General features: G+C 35.5%; 1 protein-coding gene across 6 annotated transcripts in view; it reads left to right on the top strand.

The window, feature by feature from the left end:
* Cnot4 (CCR4-NOT transcription complex subunit 4) overlaps positions 1-13,243 on the top strand; it is a 104,168-nt gene that overhangs the window by 77,003 nt on the left and 13,922 nt on the right. For 2 of the 6 annotated variants that reach the window (XM_005365820.1, XM_005365819.1), the window contains exon 11: positions 2,475-3,652. The exons of the other annotated variants lie outside the window; for them this stretch is intronic. In XM_005365820.1, the coding sequence (XP_005365877.1) occupies positions 2,475-2,575 (101 nt within the window). In that variant the 3' untranslated portion in view covers positions 2,576-3,652. Of the gene's footprint in view, positions 1-2,474; positions 3,653-13,243 lie in introns of those variants that run through there. 6 annotated transcript variants of the gene reach the window in all.

Here is a 13,243-nt window from a genome sequence, read left to right as displayed (position 1 = left end):
GGGTAGGGAGAGTTATTTCAGAGTTTTAATAATTGGCTATGCATTCTTGTTTGGTATTTAAATGGTGACATAACTAAACTTGTTATTAGATTATTTTTAAAGTACTGAAGATTAGAGAAACAGTTTTAATTTATAAAAAAATAATTAAAATTGTTAAGAGTCATACTAGAATCCTGTTAGAGCTAGTCAATGTTTGACAGATGTCTCAGGATGCCTTAGAATAGTTATAGAATTGTTAACTAGATGATTTAGGACTTTCAGTAACATGATAAATGACAAAAGAAAACATCTGAAATGCATCTAATTTGAAACAGTTTACCTAGGAATTACCTGCTTCTCACTTTCCAGAAGTGTTTGAATTGGATGATTGCCAGGAACTCAACTTTACATCCTCTAGTCTTTATCATGGTGGCCTTTTCAGCCCAGCTGTTTGTTAGTGCATCACTAGTGGAGACTACCCACTGTTTGTGGGGCCTCCTAAAATAGTCTTCAAACTAATTCAGTTGTAGGAAGGAAAGGTACACACATATACTTGTTCTCCAACTATGAGGAGAAAAATAGGGTCCTGACCTGTAGAAACAAATCAGAGTTGACAGCCACCATGTCATGCAAAAGCCTTATCTGTTTACTATATATATGTTTGTATTTAAATTTTTATTTTTGTTTGTTTCAGTTAATTATAAAAACACTGATATATCTGAAACCTTTCATGGGCAGTACAGTTGCCAGAGGTGTGACAGAAATTCAGTTTCCATTCCTTTGTTTCACTGAAAATATTTTTGTGCTTTAAATTGGCTATTTCTTTCGGTACTTAAGTGTTTTTAGCAGTGTTTTCTGGGCATGTGAATCTGGTTTGCTAAGTCTAGAAGATAATTGAAATTTTCCTGTTGAGCAGTTTTGATTAGTAAATAAGGAGAAGGGGTTCATTTAGATATTTTTTTATTATCGAAACTGTATGTTTGTTCTAAAAAGTGACTCTCTTTGTCCAGTTCCTTCATTATATGATTGTCAAGACTGTACTCCAACAAACTTAAATAAGTTAAGGTTGCATGTTCAGTTAGTATCAAGCTAGGGTCACGGCCCAGATCTCAAAATCAGTAATGGAAGTGGTTCTGTGATGCAACACTGATGCTCTCCTTCACAATTGAAGACCACTGGCATGTGCTGCACCTGGCTTTCTCCCGCAATTGACTTTTGCTCTCACATACTCGCAGATCATTTTTATTTTTTTTTAAATCCATGGTATTTCCTCATGAAACAAATTGGCCCATGTTAGGAGTATGTCCCACAAAAAACAAATACAAAGAAAGTAGAATGGCGCTTATTAACTTGAGACTCAGTCTCTTGCTTAGGTCCATATTAGTACTGATGTTCTCACCAAGAAATGGATTTTAAATTTGCTTTGGCACAGCCTCCTGTTATGTACTTGAGGATATAAGAGTTTGCTAACTGAAATAACCTGTTTTATGGATTGAAAGACTTCCTACAGTTTGTCAGTTAAGCTGTCTTTCCAAGCGTAATTTTGCAGATTTATTTTTCAAAGAATTTATTTATTTATTTTCAAAGAATTCTTTGCTAAAATGTTTTATTACATAATACTGAAACTTATTTGGAAAAGTAAACATTAGTAAGTGTAAGTCTGTATTGTTTCATGGTATTACTCAAAAATTATTTAAATTGTTTAGGCTTTGGATTTTTCATGTTTTTGTTAATTCAAATTCTACTTACCAGAAAGCATTTTTCTTTAAAATTTCTTTTTATAGTAACTATTTTCACAGTGACTATTGAGTTTGTGTCATGCATAAAGTAAGTTACCTGTAGTGAAATAATTACCAATTACAATTAGGAGAACTGGTCTCATTCATGTATAGTTTTCTGACTAGATGTAGTCATCTTACTTTTCAGTCAATTGGATCATTGTACTGTTAATGTTTTACTATCTTCTAATTACTTGAAAAGTACATAGTAAATTTCAGATGCTATATGTTAATTTTATCAATTAATGTTTATATCTATTATTTCTTTTTTCCCTAATATACGACTCATGCCTTTAAAACATGAATTTATAATTCTCTTCTCTTAAAATCAGTTTTTTCTCCTGTAAGTCAAGGCTTAATTTTTTTTTCAAACTAGTACTTACTGATAAGGAATATCTATATAAGGGTCCAATTGGCTTGGAAAAGAATGGCTTTCCTGGTCTTTAATCTTTTCTTTCTTTTTATTTATTTACTTTTTGTGGTGCATTTGTAATCCAAATATTACATTTAATTTTACCTTAAAATAAGGGTGTGTTTAGTTTGTTTTAGGTACTTAAGTTAATATTTAAAAATTCATGTCTTGTTTCACACCCAGATTCCAACCAATAAGCATGTATTTTATATATGTATCAATATTCCAAATATTGAAATCATTTTTAAAGGGACTGTTAACAAATCTAGTCACCCGTAACTAGACCATGACTGACTTTTCCACAGGGGAAGAAGAGGTGAAGGTTTCGACCATGCCACTGTCAGCCTCTTCCCATTCATTACAACAAGGACAGCAGCCTACAAGTCTCCACACTACTGTGGCCTGACAGCAGAACTGAGAGGAGAGGATTAGACTCTGGGGTGCTTGCATGGGCAACTGGGTTTTTGCATGATTTCTTTCTGATTTTGCATTTAATGTATACACCCAAAAGAGCCAATATAAACGTTCCTCATGCCTACAACTAGCGTGTACCTCATAGTTGCTAAAGTATTTCTTCATTAGGCCTTTAACATAATTTAATAGCATAATAATTTTGACATTGTTTCTCATGAGTGATACTATTTTTAACTCATACAAATAAACTTACAGTACTAATTAAGATCCCAGAGGAGATTAGCTAGACCTGTTCTTATTCTATTATTGGAAATAATACAAAAGTAATGGTAGTTCTTTGATTTTTGGTTTGTGAAAAAAAATGGTAATATTCTAATCTACTCCTGAAAATTTTGAAACATTAAGATAATGTTTATTGCATTCTTTGAGTTTGAAAAGAAAGAATACATATAAAGCAAATCTGGTGGTGTCTACAATGCTCAGAAAGATGTTGTCAGCCATTGTTTTTAGTTGCCTAGATTTATATTATATATTATGCATTACATGTATACAAACTGTTTTGTTCTTCATTTGCACATTTGCACTTTTCTTTTTGGATGGTTGTTAATTCTACATAGATGGTTAAAAGGTAATTATTATGGCCTAAATGCAATATAATCTCTTTTCTCATGCACTGCCTAGTATACCAGGAAATGCCTCAAAAACAGATTTTCAACTTGTAGTTGACTTATTAGAAACTTGAAAATGGGGTAAACATTGTATGTAAGTAGTAGTCATAGCAGTGTAACATTTTTATTGAGCAAACAGTAGTTCTAGGTCTGTTTGGAAATGTCATTGTTAAATAACTGACATGTGATGAAAGTACCTGGCCAGAATAAAGCTTACAGTAGAGGAGAGAAGTTGGGTGTCCTATAAAATGAGACCATATAAGTTGTAATAGATGACCTTAGATAATCAAAGAACAGTGGACTAAGTACTTTATAAAGGCATAATGTAAAGTGATGTTTTTGATAATGCAAAGCTTCTTGAAATAGTCTCAAAAATGATAATAAAAAATAAACTGAACTTAGTTCTGTGCAGTGGACAAAAGCTAATTTAAAAAATAATCACCATAAATGCCTCTGGGGAGAAAAAGAAAATCAAACCTCTTGAGAGTTAAAAAAAAAAAAGTTTAAAAAGTTTGCCTTAATTTGTTTTTTAAAAAGAAAAAGTATTGTGAATACCAAAAATAAATCAAACTATTATGTTAAATCTAAACATTTAACATAATAATAATAATAAAACATCTTATTTGAAGATGTTGCTAATGTTATATAGCATTGGCAGTTTGGGGGTTACTTTTCAATATAAAATATGGTGACTTCCTGTTACATATAACAAAATAAATGACTTCTTCCTGAGGTATAGTGGAGTAAAGTGAAAATTTATTTTTAGTTTTTTTTTAATTGGTTGAGGTCATAGACCAATTCTCTACTCATCTAATTTGTGTTTTTAAGAGTTCAGCATAAATATTAATTTCTAGCTTGCATTTAAAAGTAAATTTATAGCAACATTATAAGAAAGCTACTGTCTTAGAAAATACCAGTATATTACTGTATGCCTATTAAGCATCAGCTTTTAAACATACCTTAATTCAATTATGACTTTACTATGTATGCTGTGGGGTTGGAAATCTGGCTCCTGGTAATGATGCTTTCTAGATCTTAGCTTTCTCTAACTTTCAAGTGAGCCTTCCATTGGCTGTGTTTCCTTACAAGGCCACAGAGGGTGACTAGCTGTCTTCACTCACTTCTTTGTGTTGTGAGGGGTGCTGCTGAGCAGAGCTGCTTTCCTTAGCTTTCTCTGTTCTTTTTCATTTGAAATTTGTACAGAAAATTTGTCCAAAGTTTTCCCAGACTTGCCCATAGTCCCTGATAAGTGTCTGAGACTGTCTCCTCCTTGCCTACTCTCTCCCCATTTTCCTCCGACATAGCTGTGAAATCAGGAAATGCTTCCTGGGCAATTAAAATTCAGCATTATAGTTTATGTTAAAAACTTACTTTAAGTTGTTTTCTGTTTTTTTTTAAATTTCTAGACCTTATAAACCCTCACATTTTTATTTAATACGTATTTTAGAAGTCTTTAATATCATGATTTATACTAAAGCATGGAAGAAATTATGTGGTACATAAAAGTACCATTTTAATATGGCATGCAAATTTAACAAAATGATGGAAAGAATGAGGAGTTCTAAGACTTTCGGGTTTGTCAATACATTCTTGTGTGATGAATTTTACACTAGATAGGATACTATTAATTTCACTTCTTTGACCATTATAAAATAATTAGTCTTTTCCTTAACACAGGGATTTTTAACCCGGAGTCCCAAACTCTTAGAAGGTATATGTGAAATGGTGGGTTTATGTGCATGAACTTACGTTTGTTGTTTTTCTAAAGAAGATCCATAGTTACTAGATTGATGGAGTTTGGTTACATTCTCCCTCTCCAAATGGTTTCAAATACTAAGAAATGACTGCCTTCAAATGCCTTTATCCTCTGAGGGAAATAGAGTCCTGCTCCATCTGTCTTTTAGCTCTGGGATGAGAAGTGCACTTTTATTTTCTCAAAGATTCCCGTAGAAAAATTTTGATTAATAATGATTTCCTTTTCATTCAACATTTTGTATTTTTCAGGTAGTACTTTGGCACATTCTCCCTCATGTTTCAGCAAAGCATTAATTATTTTTGTTCTATAAAGTGACCTGAGCTAGATCTTGAGGGATACAAGGTTGAATAAAACATACAGACACCAATATAGTGGAAGATTTATTTCACATTATTTTTATCAGGTTGACCTTTGATACTCTTAATCACAACAGCCATAACATTCCAGACTCATTCTATTAGTTTATTAGATTCATTCCATTAACTGCTCTAAGAATGGCAGAGTGTTAATACTGATACCTAAGTTCTAAAATGTGTACTGATTTGGAAGGATTTAAAAAAAAATAGAAAAGACATATTCATTGTTCTATTTTATATACTCATGTTTCAGCGTCTTGCAGATTTAATACATTTATATGTTTCTTTGAATTAAGCAACTTTAATGCATTTTTGTCTGTGCATACTTGTACTGACATAGTTTATTTGTATGGTATTCCACGTACCTTCAAAACTGACAGAACTTCCTTCTGCTCTGTCACAAGTTCATAGTGAGGTACAGCCAGACACAGATTCTGCAAAAAGCCCAGAGAAAGGAAAGAATTGTAGAAACATTTGAAATCCCACAAAGTTGAACACTGCTATGTTTATGTAAACATGGGGGTGGGGACTTGTGTTGGTTTGTAAGATTTTAGATTTTTTTTTTGATCATGAAATTTTCTCAGTTTTGTTTAGTTTTCTTAAAAGATGAAAATATAGTTGCCTTTTTTAAATTAAAAGAAGTAATCTATATTCTCTGAAATAGACAAAGCCGGTACATCTGCTGTTAATGCCATCTCCCTTTTTGAATGAACACTCACTCTGTGCCTCCTTGGATTAGGTAAATAGCTGTAGTGTTTGCAGATATTCCCATAAACATGTTTAGTGAATAAGCCAAACACTGTGCCAAATTTTAAAGTAAAACAACAAGAGCTTGAAAATGAGCATCTTTTTGAGCTGATGAAGAAGGTTTTATAAAAAGTGGGATGTTATTACTTTTGAGGAGGACTTACATTTCAATGAAAAGGAAAAGTTTGTGCAGTAAAGGAGACGGACTGAGCCACTGACCAGAAGGACCAGGAAATAGGCATGACTGAGGTTTAAGTTCAAATAACTAAACCCTGGGAAATGAAGAAGAGAAGTGTAATTAACTCATTATGGTGGGGGTGTGTGCTGTAGAGTTTGGGCATGGCATAGCAACATGTAGCATTTTAAGAAGATTAAATTGAAGTTAGGACAAATTAGAATCCAGTTTCAGGATGCCATTGTTGGCCAGTGCAAATTGGACTAGACTATGTTTGCTAGGTCTTTAGTGACCTGTTAAAACCCAAATTGCATGAAATGGTCCAAAATAGGAGCTATTTTTTTTAAAAAAAAATATTTTCTCATACAATGCCATCCCAACTGCAACCTCCCTACCCTTCAGTCCTTGAACCCCACCCTTCCCCAGATCCACTGTTCCTCCATTTCCCTTCAGAAAAGAGCAGGCCTCCAAGTAATATTATCTGGACATTGCATAACAAGATGCAGTAAATAAGAATAGGCACATACCCTCGTATCAAGGCTGGACGAGGAACTCAGTCCAAGAGCAGGCAGAAAGAGTCATCAGAGACACCCCCACTCCCACTGTTAGAAGTTTCACAAACACTCAAAACTAAATAACCATGGCATGTATGCAGAACACGCAGGTTCTGTTATTGCCACTTCAGTCTCTGTGAACCTCTATGGGTCCTGCTTAGTTGATTCTGTGGGCCATGTTCTCCTGGTGTCCTTGACAGCTCTGGCTCCTACAATCCTTCCTCCTCTACCTTTCGCGGAGTTCCACAAGCTCCACCTAATGCTTGGGTGTGGGTCTCTTCTTATGATAAGCTAGATTTTAAATAAAACCAAACCAAAAATACAGGATTTTTTTTTGTTGTCATTCACTGAATACCACTCTATTTTTTGGTGTGAAATCTAAAAATTATTGAATCACCTTCCACATCACTCACAACATAGTCTAAGAGAAAATACTATATCAACCTCCTCTTGACTATAAGATTACTAATTATTGTTATTATTCCAGATGGACTCAAAGTCACTATATCACTTAGTATAACCCGGTATTTCTGATCCTTCTGCCTCCATCTTCTGATTTCTGAGTCCTGGGATTATAGGCATGTGTCACTATACCTAGGGTTTCACGCTTTCCCAACTGAGGGCTACATCTTCAACTTCTCTCCCCATCTCCACTTTCTAAAAGACAGGGTCATATGATGTATCCCAGGCTGGCCTCGAATTCACCATCCTCTCTTTATCTCGGCCTCTGGAGTGTTGGGTTTACAGGTGTGCCCCAAGCTGAGGAAGAAAACTTGTGAGATGAGGTTTCCTTTAGAGAAGGCCAGTCTGATCTCCATAGTCAGTTTCAGGACAGTCAGGACTACATAATCTTATAGTCAAGAGGGGGCCAGGAAAGCATTTCCTGTCAACCTGTGGTGTGAGTGATGTGGAAGGGGATTTCACGACAAACAACAGGGTAGTGAGATTATGGTCAGTGTGTTGACCTCAGTGCTAAGTAATGGATGAAAAGCAGAGAAAGAATGGTGGATTGTAAGATTGGAAGGACAGCTAGCTTTTGTTACCCCTGTATGGCCTCTACCTTGTCTGTTTTCTTCTTGTCTTTTTAGAGAATAGGAAGTTGATCTGAACTGGAGAGAGCTTGGTGTTGCATGCAGAATCTCAAGCCTGGTTTCCTATAATTTGAAATTATCTAAAGGCAAACTTCTCTGAAAGAATGGTAGGAGAACGTGAGAGTAGTGAGGAGAGCCTAGAAAAGCCGAGGTTGAGACAGGCAGATTTGAGGAGTCTCGGGATGTGCAAAGGCTTGATTGTAATGTTGGGATCAGAAAGAATTGGAGTGGGTTGATGCTGGATATGGTAAGTCTGTTAAAGAACCATTGTTAAACCAAAAGAAAAATAGGAAGTCCCAACATAGGCTTCCTCTTAAGAAGGCAAAATGTTCCACCCAGCTGGATAATGTTATTCTGCTTATTGGAGTGGAATCGAGAAAATTTATCAGTCTCACCATAAAGGACAAAATATTCTGCTAATTTTCCCCAATGAGATATTTTATGAACAAATAAAATTACAAATTTGGGGGCTAATATACTTTTGGTTCTTATATTTTGTATACTTAGGTTGGTAATCTTACTAAAAGTTATTGAAGTATAATAGAGCAGGAATGAAGGTGTGCGTGTGTATGTTTCTTCATCTGATAGTAGCAAATGTCTCATTTGGAAGCAGCCTTAGTTTTCTGGCGCATGAGTATTTTTTAAGTTAACTAAATTTGCTTCCATATATGTAGGATGAGATGTCAGCTGTGAAACAATACTACGTCTGTGAAACCATGCTGATTGAGAAGCCACTGTGCTTGGACCTCTTGACTAGTCTGTGGTTTGCTTCTAGGAGAATTAATGTTACTACCATCTAGTTAAAATAACTTGACAAAAACAACCTAGGAAAAGGGGGTTTTTTTTGCTCATGGTTCCAAGTTACAGCCCATCAATCATTTGGAGGAGTTACAGTGCTTGTGACAGCTGTCAATATTTCATCATAGTCAGGAAGCAGAGGGGAAGGAATTAATCATGCATGTTATGCCCAGCTATCTTTCTCCAGTTTTACACACCTCAGCATACAAACTCAGGGAGTGGTGCTACCCACTTTTAGGCAGGGTCTTCCTGCATCAGTTAATGTAATCTAAATACTCCCCTATAGATGTGTCCATTGGTCAAACTGATCTAGACATACATTCACTGAAAAAAATCACTCTTTCCTGAGCGATTCTAAATTTTCTCAAGTTGATAAAACTAACCATTACACCATGTTACATTGCTAGTCATGGGGTGGGGATCCACTCTCTACCTTGAATTGAGGTAAGCCTAAGCAATTTAATCTATGTGAAGAGTTGGCTAAAGTGCCCTGAGGTTCTGTAAAATAGCATAGAATGTTGACCTTAACAAGTCAGTCCATTCTTCCTAGCTTCGTCTTGCCCACAATTCCTAGAAAGTTGTTGATTTCACTTGTAGCCATTTCACACTGTTTGGATTATCCTAAGGATTCCCAGAAGCTCCAAACCGACTTTAGAACAGTGTTGCCACCCTGCTTTAGTCCTCACATCCATCATTGTGCTGGTAAATCCAAAAGCATTACTCCTGAAACTCCTCCCATCGTATAATCTATAAAACCTTTAAAGTACCCAGGCCTTTCTTTGTCATAGAGTCAAGTTCATGTAAAGTAGGATTAACTATTTAAATATGTGTGGGGCACAGGCCTAGTACTGCCCTTTAATTATTTTATTGTTAGTGAGAATTTTGGTCCTTTAATTGTTGGGGCAGTGTGACAGTGGCTATATCCACATTTACCCAGTAAGCTGAAAGGTAAATAAATATCAAACTTTAAAATACATCTCTTCACCGCTTCCACTTAAGCTTTGTTTGACAGTTTTCATCCCCACCCTGCAAGCCCCCTTCTGCAGCAAAACAAGCCCAAAAAGAACAAGGAACCAAAGTTTGGACCTTTGATTTCTTCTAGGAACACCTTGCTGTCTTCAGGAGGCTTAATTAGCATCATGCAATAAAGGTTTTACTTAGCCAAGGTGTAAAGTATAACATTTGTTCTGTGTGTGTGCATGAGGCTTTGAGTGTAGTGCCTGTTTGCACTTGTAAGCTGTATATTATTTTCAAGTAAATCCTCCACCTGATAACTATACCAGAGAAAATAGTCTCATGCTAGTTTTCTGTGACTTCTCGTATCCTGAATGTATCTCATTCAAATATTTGGGATTAATGCTGTCTTATTAAAATATTTTCTGACTAATTTTGTTTCTCCCAAATAAACTTTTGTATTAAATCTTTAGTGCAAAATTTTACTACTAAATAAGACCATCCCATGTTACTCTTTAGAAAAATCTATGAAAAAATAATTTTTGAAGATTTATATTACAAATGAGCACTAATAGATAGCACAGTCTTTAGCAAGTCTCCTTCTAAAAATCAAATAATAATCCAATCTCAGAAGGATTGTGAGGTGTTTTTTGTTTTGTTTTTTGTTTTGTTTTGGTAGTCACATTCAGACAAAAATTTAGATCTTTTTCGTCCTGTCTGGTTTTTTGTTTCTTTTTTTTTTTAATACACACAACTCATTGGTGAAAAGAACGTTAAGATTCTGAATTTTCTTTCATACTTACAACTCACTGGAACAAAGAACTTAAAGATTCTGGATGTGTTTCTTCACTAAATGTTGTGTCTTACAGTTTAACTATTCTAGAGGTTTTCTCAAGGGTTTTTCTGCTCAGAATCAGTGAAAATGAAGGCTTTCAAAATATCCATGGACCTGCAGTTATCACATGGCCTATAAGCTGTCAAGTCAACTGTGGCCCAGTGATCCAGGAAGAACTTTAAGAAGAGGGGAGAAGTTTGGTTTTTCAAGTATTCTTCGTGTAGACTTCATTTATTATTGTCAATTTTGGAATTAAAAGATTAAAAAGTGGTGAGATTTAATGTATACACTTAGGACCAACACGCACTGCTGATATCTCTAGTATTACGAAACAAATAATCTAACAACTCTGTAGTGATGGCTCTAGGGTGTATTACAACAACAGTAAAGGCGTGTTCTCTCTCGAGTTCAAGTTTGAAGAAGAGGTACTCTGTGCTACACCTTTTTAGAGCCTTAGCTGCTTTGCTGGCTTTTTCAATCAAGGACATTGTGCTTTAGCATACCGAAACAGGAAAGACTGGACAAGAACTTAAAGATGGTAACATCAGCATCTCCAAGAGAAGGTCAAGAAAGTTCTCTCCAGTCAACTCTTACAGCCTGCTGCTGTGCATTTCCTGATACGGCAAAATGTAATTCCAGTGACTCGACTCCATATTTACACTGAGCACAATGGTCTGGAGCTTCACTGGGATTCCTTCAAACCTCGGCACATTACATGTGTTCTTTTGCCAGAAGTCTGACTCCTTGAAGCTGTGTGGTTGGTTTTTTTTTCTTTTACATCTATAAGTTGACAACCCAACTAAATGAAGGTAAACCAGGCCCTGTGTTATGAAGTCATCAACCAAGTAGGAACATTTTGCATTCACCTAAAACTGTTAGGTTGCATGTTATTGTTCCATCTATGTTTTTGCTATTAAAATAATACATTTTATTAAAATTCATAATTGTAGCACTTGTGTAAGGCCCTGTGTTTGATATCCAGTTCCCCCTCCCTGCCCCCCACAAAGAAAAACCTACCATCATTATAAATTAAGGCTTTGCTTTATCTACCTTTTTTAAAGATTTTATTTAATTATGTATGTAGTATTCTGCCTGCAGGCCAGAAGAGGGCACCAGATCTCATTATGGGTGCTTGTGAATCACCATGTGGGTGCTTGTGAATCACCATGCGGGTGCTGGGAATTGAACTCCGGACCTCTGGAAGAGGCATCTCTCCAACCCCTCTGTTTACTTCTTAATGCCCATTAAGGAAAGAATGTCTATCAGGTTCATTTCCTTACCCCTTCTAAATTTGTTTGCTAGTGAACCTTACTGTGATCTTCACATGGTCCCAGTCAGTCCTGCTAGATATAAACTCTTAAAACCTGGTATATTGGTCTTTGTTCTTTTGTTACTGTTTTGTTTTGAGACAGGTTCACACTTTTTAATCCTGGCTGCTCTGGGGCTTGTTTTGTAGACAAAACTGTCACTGAACTCACAGAGATCTGCTTGCTTCTGCCTCCTAAGTACAGAGACTAAAGGCATGAGCCACCTCACCCAATCTTTCAGTGTATTTTTAAATTTACTTAAGTATATTGCTAAAATAAACATGGGTTTAAATAATCCTCAAACATACAAGTTATGTTACAATAATTTCAGATTTTAGTTTTTGAACATCTTATGTGCCATTCTGACAGCTTGTGCTCACATCTTTACCTTTTTCTTTCTCTGGACAAGGAATCATTCTTGATCCATGTAATTTACCACAATTAGTGGGGAAGTCGCAACTAGATCTTCTAAATTTATTTATATTTTATTTTGAAACAGGGTCTCATTTAGTCCAGACTTGCTTTAAATTTACTTTGTAACAAGATGACCCTGAACTTCACCATCTTCTGAGTTACAGGCATGTGCTAACATGTCTGCTTTTATGTAGTGCTAGGAATCAAACCCAGGGCCTTATATAAGTTAGGCAGGCACTTGTCAGCTGAGCTACATCCCCAATCCGATAACTAGACCTTAATGTTTGCTATTTGTGTGCTTTTCCTACTGGACCCAAATGTCCTAGGTTTTTCTCTATCAGAAGAGAAAATGGTGTCTGTCAGAAATGCTAGTATGTTCTGCTAACTGGAGGCACTCTACTCCCTGTCCGTTTATTACCAGAATGGATTTGGATCTTTTAAATGACCATAGTCTTTTCTTCCTTTCTCTTTGAATTAAAACAACACATTGAACAGAAGCATAGTCTGGGTTTGGGAACTGACTGAAGAGCAACCACTGCATTGTTAAATGTTGAACCAACAGATTTTTGACAAGTTTTTAAGACATTCTTTAAAAATCATGTAATACTTCTAATTATTTTCTTTCACTAAAACATTAGTTCTAATTCAGTGTGAAGCTCCAGGATATCTGAAATAAGAATTGCAGTTTCTGACTTATATTTAAAATGCATTCATCTAATCTTCCTTCCCTCTTCCCTTCCTGCCTTCTTTTGCAGTGAGCTTGAATATTGACTGAGAATTGGTTCTGTCAAGACCATCTCTGGCAATCTGTTCCAAATTCAACTATAATAAATCATAACTAAGGATGAACACTTACATAAATACATAATCTTAAGTGATTTTAAAATAAAGTCTTTTTAGTGGACTGGTGGTAAGCATAAAAGTCTTTGAACTTCATCAGAGTCTTTTGAAATGCTGTCCTGCACAGGAGGACTGGCTCTCATGGACTGGAGAGGATGTGGTGTG

The sequence above is a fragment of the Microtus ochrogaster genome, unplaced genomic scaffold (genome assembly GCF_000317375.1).
Source record: "Microtus ochrogaster isolate Prairie Vole_2 unplaced genomic scaffold, MicOch1.0 UNK4, whole genome shotgun sequence".
Lineage (NCBI taxonomy): Eukaryota > Metazoa > Chordata > Mammalia > Rodentia > Cricetidae > Microtus > Microtus ochrogaster.
Note: the sequence above shows the minus strand (reverse complement) of the source record. Positions and strands in the feature narration are given on the sequence as shown.